The sequence below is a fragment of the Aythya fuligula genome, chromosome 5, assembly GCF_009819795.1.
Source record: "Aythya fuligula isolate bAytFul2 chromosome 5, bAytFul2.pri, whole genome shotgun sequence".
In the NCBI taxonomy this organism is placed as follows: domain Eukaryota; kingdom Metazoa; phylum Chordata; class Aves; order Anseriformes; family Anatidae; genus Aythya; species Aythya fuligula.
The window spans coordinates 12745330-12769272 of record NC_045563.1 but is presented as its reverse complement, the minus strand read 5'-3'; the positions used below and the strand labels follow the sequence as shown (position 1 = coordinate 12769272).

Sequence of the window (23943 nt, the reverse complement as noted above, 5' to 3'; positions counted from 1 at the left end):
AGAGGAGCCCTGTTAGTCCTCAGGCATGCTGTGCTGCATCTGTGCTCCCTGCAGAACGGGGCTGGAGGTGGTACTGCCATAGGGAGCTGCAGGGTGCAGAGCTGGTACCATCTGCCAAAACGTCAGAAGGGATGCTTGCAGGCTGAAATAAGTATTTCTTGTTTTTTAAATGTCCCTCGATGTCATTGGGTGTTGTGGGATGTATTTGGGTTGGGCAAACTGCACCACAGCTGAAGCTCCCACTTCTTAGCATGGACATGGCAGGGAGCTAATTTGTCCCTAATTTGGTGTAAATATGAAATAAAATGGGTATGTGAAAATGACCACAGACTTCACATACATGCATGGTCTGTTTCTGAGTGCTCTTCATATAGTGCTTAGTGGGCACCATGTACATAATTCAGTGAATAAATGTTTCCATTATTACACTTAAAGTCTGGAAAAGAGAACCCAGTAACCCTCTGAATAGCATCAGATGTATCCAAACTAGATTATAAAGGGCTTGTCCATATCTACGTGCATTAAAGGTTGCCTCTTACCCTGGTCTTAATGCACACAACCAGGGCTGATTGCTAATGAAATCAACAGCCCCTGACAATCAGATGATCGGCAAAAGGCTAACGCGTTGCTTGTGGGGCAAAGTCTGGCCTTTGCTGTGTGCCACGCTGCCTGGAAGCAGCTGCTGTCGCTGCTTTTTTTCCTGTTTCCCCAAATCTTGCAGCTTTGGTGAACAGGGCTTGTAAAACTGCAATTACTATAAATATGCATGTGTCTTCTTTCATAAATTATTCCTGATGCGTGTGTTTTAAGTAGGACAACGATTATGAACTAGACTCTCTATAAGGTTAGTGGGGAAGTTATTTTTATGAAGTGATTTGAATGTCAGGTATTTTTATAGTGGTGTTCACTACAGCAATACAGTACTGATTTTTTGCCCCCCCCAGCACTAAATAAGATTTTCAGTGCAAGTCCATCTGCATGGAGCTAATATCTAGGATGCTTGAGCAGGTTGGTGGCCCCCTTGCTTCTACAGCATATATGAGCTCCAAAAGAAGTTACCTGTGTCCAGCCATAACAGAGGTGAAGGCATTAATTGGTTTGCGTAGCAGTTACACACTTCAACACAGCTTTCCATTTACTGACTGGTTTTATGTAGCCCTGTGCTTGCAGCACTGCGCTTCTTGTGTGTTAGCAAGGTGGGATAAGTGGTGACATGGACATGGTCATTGCCCAAATCACTAGTGATAAATCTGATCTATTCTTTAAAAGGAAAACTCATATTAAGGTGGCCAGTCTGCTGAAATACAGCTTTTTATATTCAGGTGGGATCAAACCTTTCTTTTTGACTGGAGATTATTATGTTCAATATAGTAGGAAATTATGTTCAATATAATAGGAAATTACATTCAATACAATTGGAAATTATAGAGATCTTTAATCATTTCTTCCTCTAATGACTAAATGTGGTTGTCAGAAACAGTGAGAAACATTTTCATTTTCTAGTCTGAAAGTCCTTCTGGAGGCAGACTTGTGCTGGAGCACTTCTCAGAATATATCCTTGGATGCATCTGTCAAAGGAAGACACTAGAATAGACTTTCTTTTATCTTTTTATACATTATGGGCTTAACTTGACAGCTTTTTCTTAAACACATTTCCTGTTGTTTTCACTGCCTTCCTAAAACACAGATAATACATGTAGGAATGCTCCCCGGTACATTTATTTACTATTCTTGGCTGGTGAAACTTCCACATCACCATTTCTACACCAATGAGTACTGGTATGTGGAAGTACATACTCCTGACTGGTTTTATGCTGACACAGCAGCACTGACTCAGAATCTTTCTTGTCCCACTCCATCTTCTTCACTCAAGTCACTCTGCCAGAACTGAAGTTTCTCTCATATTCTAGGCAGGGGCTTACTCTGTTCTTTTTATAATTGTTATTTAATCATCCTTTGTTAGCAGATGGACTCAACAGTGTGCCATTAAATTACTAAGAAGTGCTCAGCCAGCTGGGGTGTAAAGCAAGCTGGAAAGCCCTGCACTGCAAAGCTTGTACCTGCCTTCCCATCCAAGGGTGCACATCCCTACATCTCCCCTTGGGAACGAGGCCAGACCGTCAGCCTGAGCAGGCCACCTGGTTTCAGCTCCCACACCACGGAGAATGAGGAGGTTTTATTTTATCCAGGAACATCCTCATGAAAGAGGTTTTAAGTTATCTCACTGTTTCTGGAGTTTCGTCCATGAAACTCTTACTCAGAGAGGACTATTGATGGGAAGATCCTAGAATATTTCTTCTCTCAATAACAATGAAAAACCCACTACACACCACAATTTTGGATGAGTCTTTCTATGCAGTAGGGTTTTAATGATCTCACTGTTGCCAAGTTTTGCTTTCAAAACCCCAGTGGAACACTTTTGCCAGGCCTATTAGATAATGCACACAATTTTGGGGTACAAATTCACAATTGATTCCACTGTTCAGTGTCCTCATGCTAGACCTTGCCAATATCACATATGTTTGTTTTCCATAAATTCCATCAACCATGGTCTGGAAGCCATGGTTTTCATAGTTCAGTGCATCTTTGCTTTATATGCATTTGTTATTGGTGGTCACTATTCCTTAACAATTTTTTGGTCTAATTTAACTTGTCTTTAAAATAAAATTTCTGAGCCAAATGGAGGAAAGCTCATTCTCTGTTGTTGGCCAGTTTTGACTCTTCTGTGTTGTAATACTTGCTTCTTCATACTTATTTCTAATGTTTTTTTTTTATTTTTTTTCACACTTAGTCCGGTGTCCACTTTGGGAGAAGTTTTGGGAGAAGTGAATCTTTCTATAGGTCATTCATTTTGTATTTTCCAAAGAGCTGAAGATCCTAGGGCCACAATAAATATATTTGACTCCAAATCAGTTTCATTGAAGTCTTGTCCTGACCAAAGACCCAAACCCAATTGATAACTGAAGTCCGGGCTGGCTTTCCATCCAGTCCTCAAATAAGTGATATCTGTAGAGCATCCCTGTCGGGATGGGAGCTGGAGGGAGAAGAGCACGGGGCGCACTGGGGCTGCTGTCACTATTTCAGTGTCCTGTTGCCAAGTAATGGCCGAGTCACTACTTTTAGTGGCTATTTTGGTCATTTCTGTTCTGGTGTGTTTTTTTCCAGTATTGCTTAAGAAATAGTCCTGAGCTAACCAAAAGATTAATGACGGGACCTAATTGGTTTTGCCATTCTTAGAGATGATGGGCCAAATTAATCCCTGTTAGAGCTCCATTAATCTTTCTGGATTTACATCCAAGATTAATTTGTCCCTATGATACTCATCACTTGCTGTGTGGTCTGTGGAAAATCATTTACCTTTGCATGTGGATTTTCCATTCCAGCTGGAAAATGGGGGCAATAACTCTGAATTCAGTGAAAATGAATGTTGTGAGCACTGCCAGGTTTGTTAAAATGGATGACTTTCTTTTTTATTTTTATTTTTTAATAAAATACACATTTTATTTGTGAATGTTAGTTTCAGTTTGCACTTGTTCTCTTGCTTCTTAGTGAAGATTGGATAGAAATATTTTTCCCATGGGGTGCAGATACGCCTGGTATTTATACTGAGTGATGTCTTGGCACCATAGTGCTGGGTGGGAAATCGTGTGCTGATTATCCCAGGCCAAGGGTGTTACCCTTCAGGTTTTAAGGAAGTCAAACACGCATACCCAGGGGCAGAATTTGGCCTTTTTCATTCTGGCTTTGTTCAGGCCAATTTCTACAGCTGTTCCTCAGTGAGAATCTCACTGAAGATAGCAGGAGTTTAGCTTAAGTAAGGATTACAGGATTAATCCCTCTATCTCCCATCTAAATGACTGCAAAAACAAACATGACTGGAGATCTCCAGAGTTCCCTAGCTCAGGTTCTCCTCATTCTGCTCACAGATGTGCATTGAAATGCGCCTCTTATGGATTAAGGCAGCAATTGCATTTACCAGGAGGCTTCTGTATTTGCAGAAAAATGTTCTGGTAATGCCACCAATTAGATAAAACTGGGACTTCACACGGATAATAGAAAAGAATCTGCTGATAAGGATTGCAGCAATTTATTATAGCCGGGGCTGATGCTAGAGGTGAATAACAAGCAATCCATCAGTTAGATGATGAAAAGTGCTCTTGAGTTTTACAATCCATTCCCTGTTAATAACCTCAGGCATTGTTACTCAGCCAGAAAATATATATGTTGAAATCTGTTCTTCTCCATTTACGCATATTTAATGTGTTCAATTGCCTATATTAGCAAATATATGTATAATAAAGTTAAAGGATCAGTTATTGTCATATTTTCTAAGAGGAAATTATGCAATAAGATTTAATGATCTTTGCAAAGAAAAAGTGCAATGTGTTCGGTAAGGAAATAATTACAGGGCTTTGACATTTATTTGTTACAGCTTCTTTGAACGATTTACAAATTGCTATGTATATGCAGGTATTTTTTCATGTGCATTTCATTTTACAACCAGTATTAGTTATTTCTTCTTAATTCTACATATATAAAGGCTGTTTTACCTACTTACTGGAATTCCAATGGACATGCTAAATATACACGGAAATCATTGTCAATTATTTATTTGAGTTGGCAAGAAAAAATATTTTTAAAGTTTAATGAAGCCAGCAGTGATACACAGTTTCATGTTGCTGAGCAACAATACTGATGGCCAGTATATTTAAGGTAAAAGAATACAGAATAACTGTGTTGATGCCTCAGGGCTCTGTTGTACCTCCCGCAGCAAACCTCGGGGGACCCGGATCAAAGGATCCAGCAGGCTGAATTTCTCATGAAGCAGCGGCTGGCAGGTCAGGAAGGGAAGCTTGGAGGACAGCGTCTTAACTCCATGGGTCCCAGAAGCCCATGGGAAAGGCAGCTCTCACCTCCATCAGGGTGTGAAAGGTGGAACAATTTGAGTAGATCGAAGGGGAAGCTTGAGAGGGATGTAGGGGGAAAAAAAAAAAAAGAGTAGTGAGCTTGGCATTTCTCAGAGTTCAAGGATATAGTCACATTAAGTTAAGTAAAAGGCAGGACATAAATTTGATTAAAAGAAAAGCTTTTGCACAATGCATAATTGATCTGTAGAGTTAACTACATCAGAGTACTACTGAGGCCAAAAGCATAAAGGATTCAGAAAATGGCTAGCACTAACAGAGGCCATGCAATCATCATTACCTGCAGGATATAAATACATATTTTTATACAAGGGAAATTATATATGTAATTCCACCTCCTGCAATTGATGAAGGTATATATGTTCTTGCTTCCTGGGACTGAATAGCAAAACTGGGGAGAAAATCCTCCTAAGGACAAGCTGTTTTATAAATGTCTACTGTGTCTTGCTGAGACCCATCTGGTGCTGGGCTAGCCCTGTTGCAGATCTGGGTTCACCTGGTAGTTCTTGCTGGTGTGACGTTTTGTAGGGAGCACTGTGCTGTCCCCTGCAGCCTGGCTCTTGTCTCGGGCTCCTTCCTTTGCATCTGGGTTAATTCTGTGGGAGCTGAGCAGGTGACAAGGGAGGTTTCATACAAGATTCAGCCTCCTGCAAGCTTCTGTGGCCTCACAGGTGTAAGGAGAAGCCTTTCCCTCTGGAAAGGAGGCAGACGTTGCGCACTGATTTGGCTGTGCCTGCCCAGCAATATCTCAGTGGGGAGAGGTGCAGGACCATGGCACCCAGCCACAGCTTCTGCTGCTGCTGTTTCCCCCTGCAACGTGGGGGTGAAGCTATACAGCAAAGTGACCCTTTCTTTATTAGCTGTGCTGCCCCGTTAGCACAGTGGTGCGGAGCAGTTACACACTGTCATCCTCTGTTTGTGCCTATTTTTGAAGAGCCTACTCTCTGCCTGCTGGGAGTTACGTTTTTGAATGTTCCCTTTCTGTGCTCTCTGAGTCATATTCCCATCATTCCTATACCTCACAATATTTTCCCATTGCCATAGTGACTGCTTGCGAGGAAAGCACAGCTGAGTAACTTCAGGTTTTTACTGAACCCAAATTGCCTACCAGACTGGACCTTTGCTTCAGTTCGTGTTACATCAAGCAGGCAGCACAAACCAAATACTGCATTTTATTTTTAGAGAATCTTAGTTCCTTTCTGAGACAGAGAAGATATTGTCACCTGTCAGGTCTAATAGTCCTCCCTCTGAATAATGCCAGTTGTTCTCATCCTAAATCTTCTCTGAAAGTAGGGCAGCTGAAAGTAGCCCAGCTGAATCCTAACAGAGTAGCTAAATGCATATTATTGCAATGGTAAATTATGTGTTGTTCCACTGCATTTCCCCCCCTCCCTTAGGCTGAATTCCTTAAAATTAGAAAGAGTTTTGACCAACTCCATAATTCTAAACACCTCCCTCTGTTGGACGCAGATCCAAATGTCACAGCATTCTCAAATGTCACAGGAGTGCGTCTAAGCAGAACGGCAAACCTGAATTTCAAAAATGTGAAGATACCGTTTTATAATTTATGGCTTATGTTGTGGAATAAAAGATATATATAAATGTACATCATATAAAAGTACAAATTTAATTTAATCTAGCCATTCTTTATACATGTATATAATGTATATATTAAATGTGTATTTTAGATAATGTAAAAGTCAAATTGTTCTTGCAGAAACTACTTCTGTTAACAATGTGAACTGTAAGTTCAGAACAAAAATTGTCTAGACTTCAAGGCTAAGGATCCTTTCAGTGCCTGTTTAGGAGATTGTACCTCCTAGAAAAAAAAATCATATCTGAATATCACTTTTTTAGGAGGGGAAGGGAGGACAGGTTGTACAGCATGCTTTTGCAATGTAGCACTCTGTAAATAAAGAGAAAAGAGGCATAAATGTCTTTCATCTCATACAAGGAAATAATAAAAACACATGCAAACATTTGATTCTGTCCTTTGCAGTACTTCATGATACGAAGCCAAGCACAGACTGAGTTCACTCTAAAACACTTTCAGATGTGCTGGTTTCAGATGCAGAGAAGCATCAAACACAAAGGGAGCTCTCCTTTCCATAGCTGTATGCATTTGCCTGCTAAACAGCAATTAGACATTGTTAACTGAAAGCAAGTACTGCAGCCAGTGTGAATAGCCTTTTTATTTTGTGAGCTTGTCCATATGGGCAGAGTAGGAGTGGGTCCAAAAAAGGGAACAGAGTAGAAAACCCAAATCCTAGCCATCCCACGTATTGTTTTGGAAGCTGACAGTGGGGACACCTCAGTCCTAATGCCTACTCAGTCCTTTGGTATTTCACTACTGTGATTGTGATAGTGATTTTTTGGCCAAATTTTAGCTCTGCTTTCTATCTCCTCATAGCAGGGATAGGAGCAGGAGCTCATTTTACAATGAGCACTAGTGAACAGAACTGCTTAGTACTGGCCTGGCCTGACATACACAAGTGACTGTGAGAAGAAATGTTGATTCCCCATCATCAGCCCCCAAATAGTAGCACCACATACATGAGTATTCAGAAAGGAAATGAGAAATTTATTTCCTGGTATGACATTAACTAAACCAGTTGCTCCATCAGTTGCCCTTGAGGAGGTAGGAATCTGTTGTTGATGACTGAAGCAGGGGCAAGATCTGATCTCCTCAGAGCAGAAGATGGAGCAGTGGGTTGCTGTTTGGTGGTTAAGCAGGCAGAGGGCCTTTTAGACCTGAAATCTCAATTTCCATTATCCTAGTTAGATAGCACATGAGAGAGTTTGTAAGTGCAGCAGGGTTATTTGAGGTATTCCAGCCAATTACTTGTGCGATTCACATCATGTAAACCAAATAAAATAGGTGTGAGAAGAACAGCAGCGCAATGTCCAAGGAAGCAGACTTGTACTTACTGTTCCCTGGAAAGCTTAAAGGTCTGAACAACAACACTGAGGTGAATCTCAGGAAAACCAGACTGGAAAAGACTTTGAGAGTTCATCTAGTCAATGTAACCCAAGGCAGGGCCAACTAAATCATATCAAACACTTGTCTAAAATGTTCTTAAAGACTCCATGGATGCTCTGTAACTTATTCTAGTGCTTTACTGCCTTTACCATTGGAAAGATTTTTTTCTCGAATGTTTAATCTGAATGACAGCCTTTCTTGATACAATTTAAACACCATCTAAACTTGTTCTAACTGTGATAACTCTCTTCCTTTTTGATACAATTTTATGCGCTCAAGGAATTTATCACCCCCTTTCACACCACCTTCCTGGGTTTGACAGCCTCAAATTTTGCTCAGCCTGCCTTCACAGGTCACGCTTTGAAGCTCTCTCAGATGATTCTGGTTGTCTTGGGGATTCTCTGTTTGTGGTCCACATTTACTTATGATATGGCATGCAGAACTGGCCCTAGTGCTCCAGCTAATGCATTATCAGTGCTGAGTAAGGTGGAAGGATTACTTCATGGAGGACTATTTATTCATCCCAGTATGATGCTTGCCTTTTCCAATTTGCACAGCACAGCTGACAAAATGTTCAGTTTGTGGTCTACCCTTTTAAAACTGCTTCCTAATCAGTTATTATCTGCCTTCCATCAGACAATTACTGCCTAAATGTAGTCTCTTGCAGTGGGCCAGCCTTATTACCTGTTACCTTGCCTTTACAGATAGTTCTTTCAAGTCTTTTTATTTTTTCTTTTTTAATTTTAATCTGCCTATTGACTAGCATACTAGCAGTGCTCCCAAGCTGCGACCTGCACATTTAAGTAAGCTCTACTCCCTTTTTCAGTCATTAAGGAAAACGTTGTATATAATGGGACTAAGGACCAAATCATGCAGAATTGTATTTCATACATTTCCTCATTTTGTGTTATATTTAAGGTATAATTACCTACAGTTTTACACCTGTTAGAACAGGTGTAGCAGGGTCACCAGGGCTGTGCAAGTTATATGACACTGACAGCCTTCCCCCTGTCCACAACACAATGCAGTCATAGAAAGAACTAGGCTGGTTTGGCAAACTTTGTTCTTACAACTGCAGCTGAATCTGCTCACATCCCCACTATCTTATAGGTACATACAAACAGTTTGTTTAAAAAATCCTAGGGATTTGTTTTTTCTTTTGGTGGTGAGTGGGAGGAAGCTACCTAGACTGATCAGTAATCTCCCAGATCCTTCTTTTTCCCCCATTTTAAGGCACTGTGCATTTCTGATCTTCTGTCACCCTGTGCCTCTAGTCTCTCAGAGACAGTAACTACTAGCTCTGTGATCAGCCTGCGCTTTAAGCACCGTGGGATGAAGTTAAATAGTCTAGCCAATTTGAAAAGAAAATTATCTGAATACGGTGCTGCCATGAGGTGAATCAAACCGAGGAACTAATTTATCTTGCTAACAATCACCTCTTTGCTAGGCTAATTTTCAGCTGGATCTGTTCCCCCATCCAGATCCCTGTGTGCCCTTACCACTGGCTGTGGCAGTGGGATGCAGGAGGGAGCAAGGAGGTGGGAATGGAGTGAAGCAGAAGGGATGTAACTGCAGTATTCAGCAACAGCACTGACTTAATGTGTTTGTTGAAATACATGTTGAATTAAGACAGATACAAAAAAAAAGTCATAACTTGTACCTCCTTGGTGTCATCTGCCAGTACCTGTCCTGCACCCAGGCAGTGGGCCAGTGCTCCCCTGGCCTTCTTCACATGCACTTGTGGAGTGACAGCTTGTTGCCTCTCTGTCCCTGCATGCACCTCATTTTGTGCTTTTGTCTTTCTGGTTTTGCCTCAACATACTTTTGCAGCTCATCTATACTTATCCTGAATAATTCAGTCACTTTCCGTATATTATCTTATGGCCAGGTCAGAAAGGGGCTTGTGATGTAGCCAGAGACTTTATTACTCCATTTTGTCTCCTTCCTCTGCACTGGGATAACTTGAGTTTCTGAGCTCCAAGGGAAAACATGCAAGGATGGAAAAACCCTGGCTTTCAAACTTCATGTGTCATATTTCCTAATTTCACATGGGGGAATTCATGATTGAATTAATTCATTCATGAATGACAAAACAAAAATTCTTCATCAAACAAATGGAAAAAGGACAAAATGCTAAATTATATTGACTGTCCCCTAACTGTGTTGCTTGAATAGATGCAACTTGAAGCAGTGAATAGCTTATGGAGAGCACAAGCAAGAGAGAAAAGGATGTTTGTCCTGTAGTCCTCTGGCAATTCTGATTTGCTCAGCAGAATTGAATGCAAACAGATATTTTACTCTGCTTCTGGTCTCTAATTGCATAATTTTCTGCAAATTCACATGTATGACAGTTGAAAATCATAGGTCATATGTATACTTTTCCAGCATAAAGTATTATTTACTCCTTATTCTTGGGTGGTCACCAAGTGACATTTAAAACAATGAAGTTGGCAAAATGTCCTTTTGCAGAGTCTTATAGGGGTTTTATTCAAAGCATCTTACAGATAGCAAGTGAATGCCATCTAACTATTTGATGCCCTTGATAATGCATCAAGTGCTTTATCTTCTTAATTGGTCATGTGAAGCTAAATGGCACCAATATTGCTAAGCTTTTAATAAGTGAAGCGATATCTTGAAGGAATGGGAATGTATTCTAGATGTGTAAATATGAAAAATCTGGATCCAATCTCAGATGAGCATTAAGCAGCTAGCTAGGTTATTTGTAATTATTTCAGTATATAACACAATAATGCTATATTACATTTTTTCCATCAAAGAGTAATGAAACCAAGCTGAAGCTGATAGTACTCTGAATGGCTGCAGCAGCTTCAGGCTTGGCCCTCGGCCTATTCTGCCCTTGGTCTAGGTGGATCTGCTCACCTTAGGGTGAGAATATTCCTCTGAAGAGATGTTTTTGGGAAAAGGTGCAAAATCCTTCATCACCAAATTTCTCAGGCATCTGTAAGATGTACCACAAGCTGGTTATGGCCAAAACACTCATTAAAGAGCTACCAATATGCAGAAGAGCTGTGTAAGAGGATGAATGCTAAGGAGAAGGCAGTGAGTGCTGCGTGACAGGGGCTGTGCGAGATCCCAGCTTGGCCTGCCCCTGGTCACGCAGTGTCCCTTGGCAGCCGCCAGCCCTTCATCAGCCAGTGCACACCGCGGGGGTTTTATGTTCTTAATTCTTTCGTTCATGGCTGCATCTGCTTGTGTAATTTATGGCACACAATACATATTTTTCTTTTGAGATCCGTTCTATTCTCTATTCCAGTATTTATTCCGTCGGAGAGTAGTGGGAAAAGGAGGGGTTGTCAGGCATCAAAGAGTTGAAAAGAACTTGTCTTCTAGCTCTTTTTTCCTTGAATTATGACTGCACTAGTGATAAAATCCTTTTAGTTTCTCTCCATTCCCTTATCCATAGCTGTGGTTTTCTCTTGCTCCTTTGTAAATTCAAGAGAGAAATGTCAGGTGGCGAAGTACTTAAGAATTAAAACGCTGCATCAGGAAGTGTTTTTAAAATTAAGCGACTGTATGTGCAACAAATGAAGGAGTGTTCCTTATGCTGCCGTGGCTGGCAGCCAGGCAGCAGGGCCTGGACAATTTCTCAGGGCTTCTCTGCGGGAATGTCATTGTTGCCCCTTGTTCTTCTTCCTCTGTCCACAACTCAAACTGCTGACTGCCACCACGGAAGAGAAGAATGCCACGCATGGCTTCCCCCGGGGCGGATTAGTAATCCTACACCTTGCGCTGCCTGGCAGAGGTGTTTGAAGACAAACTGCATTCTTTCCTCAAAAGCCAAATATTTCATTACTGTATGGGCCTGATTCCTTAATCCAAACCACTATGTCTATTCACGTTCCTGGGCAACTTGGTGAAGGCTTCTTTGGTTCAACCACTGCTTTTGTTGCATCTGATTTATTTTACATATGTCAAAAGAAGATGAAGAGTGGAATTTCAAGGTTTCTGGGTATGCTGGCTGTGAATCTGCAGAAATAAATTGCTTTTTTTTAAAAAAAAAAAACACGTGTAACACAAATTGCTTTGATCTCATTGCAGGCCTTGGGGTTGTTGCTCAGACCAGAACAGAAAAGTTTCTTCTGAGACAAATGTTGCTCCAAAGTAAATAACAACAAAAAAATATTTAATTCAAAACAAAATTACAGCTACCCACAAAAATAAAAGCTACAGCCCATGATGGAAATTACCTTAAAGTGATGTTGAAAACTGTCTGAAAGGATTGTTCCCTATTGCTTTCTTTTTTAAACCAGCCAAGTTTAGATTAGCTGATGATTTAACTGTTTTCTTCCATCCCCAGGTTGTGCCCAGGGATCTTGTACTGGGAATGCAGAAATGGGCCGAGGCAGCAAAAGCACTGGAGGGATGTAAGGTTTCAATGTAGGTGGTCCTGGGCTCTGACAGATATCAAAGGAATTGGGAGTGTAGTGGGCTGAATTTCCCGCATATTCCTTGTAGGTCATCCTTTCTGCCAGCTCGGGAGAAGTTCATGGAGACTTAAGGAGTTTGAACCAGTCACCTTGCTATTGTCCTGCACAGGGCTAACCCATATGGTACAAACACAATGTTGTCTGCCTTGTTGTCTGCCTTCTCCCCCTGCTTCTTTTTGTGTAATTAATAATTACACAAAGGCACTGGAGATGGATAAGCAAAACAATAAGCTAGGTCAGTTGGGGTAGTAAGTGGGCAGGGGTGATGGCAGGAGTTAAGATCACCAGTAAATCCTCCGCTTTCTGTGATTTGTTCACTAGTGCAAATTGTCTTTCCCAACAGACCCCTAAGAAAAGGCAAGCATAACATAAAGTCACTAAGAGACAGGCAGTATTTTTCCCGTTACCTCTGAGAAGACCTTTGCCATCATTCATTTTCCACAGACCCAAAAGAACTTTAGAATGTCCTATCTGGGCAAATTTCCGCTAACATAAATTATCAATTTCAGCTCTTATTGCCAATGTAAAAAGTGACGTAAATGAGATGGGCTAGCCATTCGTAACATTAATATATTGAAGTGATGTGGTGCTTCATCTTATACATACATTTTTATGTGTGCTTTATTACTTACATGGTTGACAGTAAATTTTCCTAGTGTGCATTGGTTCCCATGATGCCTTCATTGTGCTGGATCCTGAAAACAGTGAAACACTGACATGGGAAGGTGGGAAATTACAAATGTCAGGCCTGATATGGCACAAGTTTAGACAATCAATCTACTGACTGAGAAATTAACTAAATAGTGCTGAGATACCTTCCTCTGTTCACAGGCATGTGGGTATACGTTCACAGAACAGAGGAGCTTCTCTCTCACAATGTAGCTGACAAATACCGTTCGCTCCTTACGGTTTCCTGCTTCTGTATTTTACACCTTCTTGTAAATTCTTATCATCAAATTAAAAATCTTTCTAAGAACTTATCAGAATGAGTATTTTAGTACCTCCTTGTTAAAAAGTGGTGAATTTTGTTAACACCTCAAAAGGTCAATTTACTATACTGTATCTACCATTAAAAACAAACAAACAAACAAACAAACAAAAAAACGCAAAACACTACATTTTCCTCTAGCCTTGTTCTTCTGCAATACAATTCAGAATGCATTGATTTATATTCTTATGGCTTTGTATAAAGCAGATGCTAAATTCCAACAAAATATGACTTAAATATATGCATAAAATAGACCTCTGGAATATTTATTGTCACAGTTATCTCAGCCATGTGCCAGAGAAGCGCCCTTGTTCTCCCTTTTTGACAATTGCTGCAAGCATTTCTGAATACCCAGATGTCTGGAGCTGCCCAGGTTTTCAGTAGGTGCAGGAAAGATCCTTCTGCTGAGAGGGAATTCCCCCAGGGAGTGATGCAGATGTGTGGGGATCACCCTTCTGCACCCCTGGCAGTGAAATGCTGTGTGCCCAACCTGTGCCAAAGAAACTGCACTACAAAACAAATGAAGTGGGATCTTGAAGAGCTGAAGCTTTCAGTCTCTACGTAGGGCTGAAGCCACCAAAAATAGGGCTGCAGAGTAGAGCAGGAACTGAGGGAGAAAATAAATAAATAAATAAATAAATAAATAAATATTTTTTTTGAAGAGCAAACAGATTGTTTCTTTATTGATGCCATCCATCTTGCACCTCTTCACTTCAATCTCTCAGAGTATTAACATCTCCGAAATGCTGTCCCCATCAGCACAGATTGCCTAGAAGGTGGAAATGGAGTTGCATTCCTTTGCATTTGTAGTGCACATTGTTTCTCATCATAGTATCATTTTACTATCATAACACTATATCCATGGCTATAACAAGTCTGCATTTAGCCATAACATACATTGAAGTGCATTGAACCTAAGGTGTTGGAAGACCTTACAAAAATAAGGATATTTCTCTTGCAGATACTATGCTTGAAAGCATTTCATAATACACTGTATAAGTAATACATACCTTCAGTGTTTGTAGGCAGGATAGCCTAATGGTTAGTACACTTAAGTGGTAGTTATTCTGGTTTTATTCTGTCTCTTACCTCCCCACGTGGCTTTGGCTGTGTCATGTTTTCCCTCTCATTTTCCAAATGTGTAAAATAATGACAACATTCAGTTCAAGAAGTTGGTGCAAGTCTGAAAGCACCACTGTTTGCTGAGCCGCCTCCTGTCTTTGGACGGGAAGAGTCACAGATGTGCAAAGCATTATTCTTTCCATCTTCAAAGCACTCTTTTTGTACTTGCAAATCAATCAATTTGCAAACCGATATTATGTTTTTCTGAGCAGTATAATTAAGAACAATCTTATTAATTATAGAGAAAATTGCACAATTCCAATATATGCCATTCAAAACAACATGATGTAGACGGACTTATTGTAACGCGTTTTCATTTGGATAGTAAAACATGCATACCTTTGATGGTTTCAGCCCACATTTGTTATATTGTATTTTTAATGTGCTCAGACTGTGCCTGTGTAATGGTGATTCTCCCCTTACATCCCATCTTTCCCACATGCATGAAGTGCGCTTTGTAGTGACATTCATAAAGACCCCTGCTGTGGCTGAAACAGTGGAGTCCTGCTATTTAGATGAGCGATTATTCCAGCAGTTGAAGTGTTTTCATAAAGGAGACTGGGAGGCAAGTCTGCTACAGAGCAGTAGGAAAGGAAATCCTTATTTGAGCCTGTGATAGGACCCTGACAGAGAACCCCGCTCTAATACCTGGAGAAAGTCTGCTGGTGAGGAAAAGCCTCTTGTGAAGAACGAAGACAATTCATTCACCTCAAGAAATTGTCTTTGAAAAATAAAGCAAACCCTACTTTGTGCTTTCTGCTGCTCACTGAAGAGGAAGAACAAAGGCAAATAATAATAATAAAATCTGTTTTAATCAGGACTTAGGCAGGCTTCAGGCAGCTAAATCTAAGACTTAACCCCAGAGTCTGCCTGTGTTATGTGCCTGCCTCACCCTGAAAATGCCTCCACCTCCAGCTCCTTCTTCCTCAAGCCCAGGCTGCCTGAGGCTACCAGGCTTCTGCACTGCGTCCTCCAAAATTTAGGCAGAGCACCACGCAGTGAAATGAGGCCTATGCTCCTGTGCGAGCTTCCTGACCACGTAGCTCCCGGAGGATGAAGAGCTGGAACAAGTGCCCATTTTTGGTTTTAAATGAGTGATTAAAGCACCTGCTGGAGAGGGGGGGTGATTCAGTTCCTGAGCCCTCCTCAGCGGGAGGAGATCCCCATTTCTAGCCCCGGTTTGAACCTTCTGTTCTTCCAGACACAAACCCTAAGCAGCTGTTCTCAGGAGAGGGCACACTGCCTGGATGAAAACACCTGGTTGCGGGTGGATTGCAGCACCTCGGTTCTGTGGCAGTGCAGAGCCCACACCTGCCCTCAGCATCACCCACCAGCTCCTCTGCTTCCTTCCCTCGCTCCCAGCTGCAATCCAGGGCCTGTCATCCTCTGTGACAACAGATTATTGAGGGAGAAGTGCACGTGCAGTACCTTATGTTTCAGGTTGTGCTCTGGGGCCAGGCACCTGAAGGGCAGGTGTTGCACTGCAGTTTTTTCATGGATGAAAGCTATGACTCATGGAAGAAAACCTAAACTTGAACAAACACGCAATTTAAAGCTCCCAGGCCAGAGCAGAGGGAGACTGCTACATTAAGTGAGATTGCAAATGGTGAAACAGACACTTGTGCCTTAAATTGAAATGAAATGAGTTACACAACAGAGCTCAGCTCCCTTTGATCACATGGCAGTAAATGTGATCTATCAATCAGATGATTTCCTTTCAGCTCAAGTGGCTCTTCAAAAGTTAGTCACTATAAAATAGATGCTATAATCATACTCTCTGATAAATTTTAGTGAAACCAGCACATCTGCTGACAGTGCTAGATGCTTTGCATGTTGAAGTTATCTCTAGCTACCAAATAGGCTCAGCATGGGCAGCAGCTGTCCAAACTTCTCTGATCTGTTCCATGGACATGCATTACATGAACCTAAAGTAAAAATGTTTCATCCTCTGTGTTTAGTTGAGCCTTCACCTCTTGCAAACTCAGCAAAGAAGGGTCCGATGTGCCCAATCCCATTGGCAGTTCTGCACAGCAGGCTTTGCCACAGAGATCCAAATCCCTTACCAAGAGCCACCTCATTCCTCAAACAAGCTCACTGGAGGCGATGGCATCCTGCACAGACCCAGTAGTCAGTGTGAAAGGTAGCCTGTCAAAGCAGTCACCGAACGGCAAAAGCATCCTGGTGCTGTCGAATTACAGAGCCAAAAAAATGACCTGGAAGGGAAAGTCACTTTTCAACAGTCCTTCTCCGCCAGCCAGATGGAGTGTGCTTGTGTTGTGCTTCTTTTCTCAATGATATTGCTAAATGTAAACAGTATTGGAATAAGGTTTATAACCAGTGCCTGCTATTTTAGTGACTTTAAAAAAGATACTGTAGCTCAGATTTTCTTTACTTCTTTCTGACTGGGAAAGCTTGCTATTGAGTTGAGAGTATTGTTAGCTGTAACATCACATTATAATACTCCACAATCCTATACTGTAGAGTGTTATGAATTGCAATGCTTCTGATATGAAACTACTACAGGGTATTTTTGGTATTTATTAGTAATGCAAAAGAAGTAGAAAAAAAAAAAAGAGGAATATATAAAACATCAAAATGCTTTGATCACTGCATGTAAATAGGGAGTGTAAGTGAGGTTTCTTTGTCCTGAAATTGGAGTATTAACTCCTGAAAATTCTGCTAGGGTTGTGTAAAAGCTGTTTTGTTTTCATGTACCAAATAGGTATTTGTAATACACCACTCAATACATGTGAAACTTAAATCATTAGTTACAAAATGCAGCTTTCAAAAAGGTAATGTCATACAGAGTTTCTAACACTGTCAACAGCAAGACACACAAACATACAACAAATCCCCTCGAAATACACCAATCCCACTGTATTGCTTAGGATGCAATTCCCAGTTATATCATTTAACATTTTCCAGTGCACTAGCTTGGACATGTACAAATGAATAAAACTATTGCTGACTGAAAAATGGACTATAAAAAGAAATGTTTTCATTGTTTAGATGCACCACCAGAATTCCCACTGACACACTAGCAAATCCTTCAGATCCATTGTTCCATTGTTCACACAGCCAGATATAATTTCTTTTTCAGTTTGTGTCTTGTAGTGCAGTTTAGTGTAATAAGATTGTAACAGGTCTAGAAATCATTGCAATTAAATTAAGACAGTGTTTTCCTTTTCCAACCCTTGCCCTCTGAATATAATGGCATCATAACAGCATGTAGAGACGTGAGCTGAGATTATTTTCTGTCACATCACTGAGCTGATTTTCAGTGTGGTGATCTGATAGGCTTCACTGTCAGCTTCACAACACATTCACAACTAATTTCAGTAGGTAATCTATTGTAAAGTTCAGGTATTTATTTTCCTTCAATGATGCCATGCTCAGATCAGGTTCAGATTTTATTTTCGAAGTGATTTTAATTTCCCCTCCCCAAAATGGAACTGTATTGCCCCTTTCTGTCCTTTCTTCTGCACTGGCAGACACTGTAAAAGTTACTGGGTGTTTATTTCTCTTATCTTTGTAGTACTCTCATTGACAACACTTTTCTAGCTACTGATGTAATACTTTGGATATCCTTTTCCATTTAATTAATCTGGTATTGTAATTGCTACAGACCTATACAGAAACTGTTTTGACATTAAAATCACACACCACAGAATAGATCTCAGAGATTTTTTTTCCCCCAAAATTTACACATCTTAAGGAGGTACAGATTAAGCTAACATTGACATCTTACAGAAAGCATGCTGCTTGTGTTGAAACTGTCTCTAGCTAGTGAAAAATTAGCACATTAAAACACTTCTGAGCCTCAAAAATAACCTAATCATAGCAATAATCCTTTAAAATGAAGGAAATTCTTAATTAAAATCAGTATTAAAACTGAGTTCCACTTTTCTAATATTGTAACTTGTCTGCCAGGAATCTCATGCATGTTTTTGTGTTGGTGTGTGTATACTTTTTTAGAACAATATGATAGTTTGGAAAAGTTTGATAGATTATGCATAAGGCGGTCATTAGAAAACCTAAGGGACCTTTGAAGATGAGAAAGAATTATGGCTCACTTAAAACATAAAGAAAATATATTGTCCTTAGTATTTTTGAAGTCATTCTCTGTCTGTCTGTCTCTCTAAAACCAAGCTACCACAAATTTCCCTTATTTTATAGCCTGCAGCTATAAAAGGCAGTTGTTTTCATCAGATACAAGTTAAGCACCATCAGACTGGTTTGGAGATCTCTTCAACTTTACCGATATTGGCACCAGCAATTCAGGAGGGAGCACTTTTCACTCTGTTTTAATATGGAACTGATATCTCAGCCTAATTTTATAGCATATTTTTGTGTTAGCAGTGCCGTGGTTTAGTGGTTGGTGAAAAGACTCACATATACAGAGCTCTTGCCTGTAACTGGATCCACATGATGGAATTGCCATGCAAAAAGCTCCTTAAGGGACTGAGATGTGAGGACAACACTGTGAGAGCCTTGGCATTTTTCAAGATGAAAGGTGCTGTAGATATGCAATGCACTATTTTTCTCTAGAGGAGCTTGAAATAAAAATGGTTTTCAATCACTGAACACGTCAGCATCCTCAGCACAGGAACCAAAGTTGATAGGGCATAATTTTACAATATTACTAACCATCAGTTTGGCACCACTGCTCATACAGCACCATGAATGGACAGTGTAGGAATGTATAGATATTTTATTTTAGTATCATATGTGGTGAAAGAGTACAGATAGCAGCACTGTTTGAACGAATAGCTAACACTATGGAACAGCACCATGAATTGCAGCAGATATCTTTATTATTGTGAGGGCGCAGCGGCCACAACGCTATGTGGACAGAGGGGCCCGGTGCCCATGTTCTAGGGATCCCAGGCGTCGGGACAGGCCCTGGGGCGGCAGCAGCCGTGCCGAGCCGAGCCGGGAGAAGCCGGGAGAAGCCGTGAGGAGCCGTGAAGAGCCGTGAGGAACCGTGAGGAGCCGAGCCGAGCTGAGCCGTGCGGCCTGGCCCGGCTCCCCCGCGGGCCCAGCACCGGCCGCAAGCGGCCGCTCTTGGCTCGGCCTCGCTGCCCCGGGGCCGCCCCTCGCCTCTCGCCGCTCCAACCGAGCGCAGCCCCGGGGCCTCCCGCTCTGGCGGCCGGCTGAGGGGAGGAGGGACGAGGGACGAGGGAAGGGAAGGGAAGGGAAGGGAAGGGAAGGGAAGGGAAGGGAAGGGAAGGGAAGGGAAGGGAAGGGGAGCGCCGCGCCCCGCCCCGCGGCCTCCCCCTCCCCGCCGCCGCCGCCCCGGCCGCGGCGGAGTGAATGTGTCGCCATGGCAACTGAGTGAGGCAGCAGCAGTGCGAGCAGGAGCAGCAGCAGCAGGAGGAGCAGCAGCAGCAGCGGCAGCAGGGACGGGAGCAGGAGCAGGGGCAGGGGCAGGGGCAGGGGCAGGCCGCCGCGGCCCCCGCCGCCTCCGCTCCTCAGTGCGCGGGCGAGGCGGCAGCGGGCGGCCGGCGGGACGGGCGCGGCGGCGGCGGCGGCGGTGGAGGCGGTGCGGGCAGGATGGAGGACGGCTTCTCCAGCTACAGCAGCCTCTACGACACCTCCTCGCTGCTCCAGTTCTGCAACGGTACGGCCGGGGAGGAGGGCGAGGGCCCTGCACGGCCCCGCAACGGAACGCGGGGCAGGGGAGAAGGGGGAGAAACTTCGCCTCCGCCGCAGCGCGGCCCCCGCAGGCTGGGGACGAGGCTGTGGGGACAGCCCTGGGGGCTTGGGGACACCCCTGGGGAGCACCCGGCCCGGGGCAGGTGACCCCCGGCCTTCCCTGCCCGGCAAGGGCGAGTTGTGGGTTGGGAAGGGCTGGGAGGAGTTGAGGCGGGCGGGTTGTTGTGAGCTGGTTATTTTTGTCCTTTTTTTTTTTTTTGGTTGGAAGAGGGGGCGTTTGCGGTCCGGGTGGGAGCGGGGAAAGGCAGCAGTTGGGCTCGGGATGGGAGAGGAGGAAGAAGGAAGTGAGGGACTGTCAGGATCAGCAGGGGAAGCGCTGGGGAGCGGGGCCTGGGTGGCAGCGGGGGCCCTTCGCTGCTGGTGCTGGTGGTGGTGGGTCTGTGGGGGCTGAACATCCCCGCGAGTGCCTCCTGGAGAACTTGGGAAACAAAACCCGCTATTTCGAGGTTAGCTGTTGCTTTGTGTTTTTGCAGCAAGGTGATGAGCGTCCGCAGCCCCGTGTTTCGGTCGGAGCTGGTTTGCGGAGCTCGGCTTCCTCCAGGTTTCAGCCGTGGTCTGGGGCCGGCTGCTGCCTGAGCAGCTGGAGTCAGGTTAATGGCAAATTGCTCGGCCACAGCAGCTGCATCAAACGTAGCTTGCTTCTCCTCACGGAGAGGACGAAGATGATAGATTTTGCACGATTTTCCTTGTGGCGTGGTGCAAGAAAGGGGTAGGCTAGCAGAAAACTTGGACCTTGAGATTTTGGGAGTCATTCTTCAGAACGTGATGGATTGGGCTGTGCATTGTGCGGGGATGCAGTGTTCTCCCAGCTCCTCAAGAGAGGAAACTATGACTGGGTACGGGGGTTGTGCGCTAATAGCAGATGCCTGTTTTGCCTAATCTTGGTAAATATTTCATTGCAAGCATTTTTATAAAGAAAACATGCATCAATTTCTCGCAAACTTTGTACTCTAATCCATTTATAAGCAAGCTGGCTTCCTAGCAAAATCTCTGGGCTCTGCTTTTCCAGTATTCATGATAGCAGCATGCATGTGGGAACAGGAGGAGTAACAACACTCTCAATAGTTTGAATAAGCAGAGGATCTTATTTCCGAGAACTCTCGCTGCTGCTGATTTTGTAACTCTAAGCACATAGCATACATGATGAGAATATCCCCTCCCCATTTACGCTGTACATAGGTTTTAAAATCTTCGTTAATCCTTAAGTTTTATGCTCTAGAATGGGTTACTGAAGAGATTACCTGCCTACTTGTCATATAATTGTAGATAGCAAGCTCAAGAGACTGTTGTAAACCTGTATTGTTCTGTATTTGTAAAAGAAAGTGGTTTGATTCAGAAGCCTTTCCTTTTATGAGTTAGCCTTCAGTGAGACTATATTATGCGAGATGAAGCAGAACAAGAGAACTGGGTCTTTGAATAGTGCCTTGAGGTGATCAGATATTTCACACAGATACGCATGACCCATGAGGAAAAAACTACAGATGAAGGGTGCCAGTGAAGGTTTTGAGATTGAAAGAGGAAAAGAAAATTGCTTTGGAAGGAAGTGGAAAGCTCTTGCAAGTAGAATGGGTGCTGTGAAAGACGATGCGGAGTTGTAAGGAGGGTAGGCATAAAGAAGAACCAAACAGAGCGAACAGGTGATAGACATTTGAAGACAAATGTGATTTCAGCATGGGGTGAAGTGAAATAAAGAAATGGCTGGTAAGCACTTGAAGTGATCATCATTGTACGCTGAGAGGATTTCTGTTCTGAAGATAGAAGAAAGGGTTGGTTTTCCAAGGAAGGCCATAATGGAAATTTCTGATCACCTAGAATCGGAGAAACAGTGAAGAGACTTCCTGCATGTCTTGTGTCAGGACACATCGGGGTGCGGAGCCAGCACTCCTGTAGGAACAGCCACAGATAACCTGTGGCTGCACAGGTGGCTCAGGGCAGCGAGCAGGCTCTCGGCTTGGCACGAGGATGGCTGCAGCTTGTCCCCTTGCCCAGTCCCTTCTCCCTGCCCTGGGCAGCTGGTGGCTGCGGGGGGATGGAGGGGAGGAGGGTGGGCAGGGCGCTTGTGGTGAGCTAAGGAAACGGGGTCTTGGCCCTCAAGGGACCTGATCTGGGGGGAAAGGGGCAACAGGAGGGCAAACTGACCCCAAGCCGCCCTTCTTCTCTAGAAACCACTCAGTGTTCAGGAGAAGAGTTTTCTTCTTTAACCGTATACAGATCTGGTCTGCGTGGTTGTGTAGTAGCGTGGTTTTACGGCTTACAGTGCGTACAAATATCAGAAATGGAGGGAGACGGGAGAGAAGAAAGAGGCAAGGAAAATAGTTGCGTTTTGAGCTGCATGTCAAAAATCTAGGACAAATATTTAGCACAGCTAGTTCAAAGACACCTACTTTCTTCAACTCCGTTTTGCAGAGCAGTGGGGTAGAGTTGGCGTTTGGGAGCCACTGTGCTAATGGATTCAGGTGTCACTCAGAGGCAGCATCAAAGCAAGAAACACAAACTTGCAGTATGATTTTTAGGTTATTTCATTCTGCTTTCCTTGGGTGTGAACTTGGAGGAAATGGTGTGTGCCTACTTTATGGAGTCTATCACACTCATTTGCCATCTCCCTTTCAGAGGACAGTCTCTTCAGATGCACAAAACATTTTTGTTAGCTCATATGCCTATTCTGTTTGCTTATTTTTATTTTATTTTTTTTAAACAACAACACTAAAATAACTCATTAATGCCTGTCTAAGGATGGTTCTCAGCTTGCATCTCACTTCCCAGGTATTGAAGAACACTTGGTTTATTTTGCATGTTGAAAAGTAGAGTTTGAATTATTAACCATGCCAGCTTATAGATCCACTCCCTGGTATTGATGTAACTTTTATGTGGTTCTTGGATAGAAAGCTGTTATATTCACCCACAGTCAGGCAGTGCTTTAGTAATGTATTCCTTAAACTGACGGCACAAGCGGTACAATGCTAGTAAGGCAGCCTAGTGTTAAGCTTTTAGTGTCTGAACAAGAACTTGCAGAGAAAATCATGGTGGGCATGAAACCCCACAGAGCAAGGTGCATACTGCAATTAGGTACAGGGCTCGTTTTGCCTCCTGGTCATTCTGCCACTCAGTAAATCAGCTGTAGTGATTATAACCAAGTCAGGGACACAGGTGGGATGGATGTGGGCAGAGGTTTGTGGATCCTCTGCCTGCAATTCCCTGTCTGTTCGTAGTTGTAACCATGATCTAAGAAACATGGCCTGCTGACAGATGTGGACTTGGTTATTAAGTGAGTAAAATAAAAAGGGTGGAATTTGTGCTTTGTGTTCTACAAAATGCCTGTGTGGACTTCGAAATGGAAGTGGGAATTTACCCTTGATTTGTTTACAACCTGTAGCATCTTCTCAGTATTCTTCACTTGGCTAGTGGGGAAATCATAGCTGTCAAATGGTCACCTCTGCAAACCTGGGTGGCTTGTTTGACAGAAGCATCACATTTAGAATACCTGGATAAGGCAGTAAAAAAAAAAAAAAAGTGGAAAACAAATTCTAAATGAAATGGATTTCTTTGTAAAGGAAATTTTGAAGTGATATCAACTATATCAACATCTATTAAATAAATAAAAAAACATAAAACAACCTTTGAACTTAAAGGAGTAAAAACTCTTTTTCAGTCCTCCCTCTCCCCTTCCCAAATCTCCATTTCAGCCTTCCCCCAATCTCCATTATTTAGATTTTTGACTGGTAATAGTTTTTATAACTGTCAGTCACCTTTTTTTTTTTCCCCAAA

At 42.7% G+C, this 23943-nt stretch overlaps 1 protein-coding gene across 6 annotated transcripts in view; it reads left to right on the top strand.

Moving 5' to 3' along the window:
- EML1 (EMAP like 1) overlaps positions 1-23943 on the top strand; it is a 122012-nt gene that overhangs the window by 21991 nt on the left and 76078 nt on the right. For 5 of the 6 annotated variants that reach the window (XM_032188356.1, XM_032188354.1, XM_032188351.1 and 2 more), the window contains exon 1: positions 20005-20083. The exons of the other annotated variant lie outside the window; for it this stretch is intronic. In XM_032188356.1, coding sequence (XP_032044247.1) covers positions 20017-20083 — 67 coding nt within the window. In that variant the 5' untranslated portion in view covers positions 20005-20016. Of the gene's footprint in view, positions 1-20004; positions 20084-23943 lie in introns of those variants that run through there. 6 annotated transcript variants of the gene reach the window in all.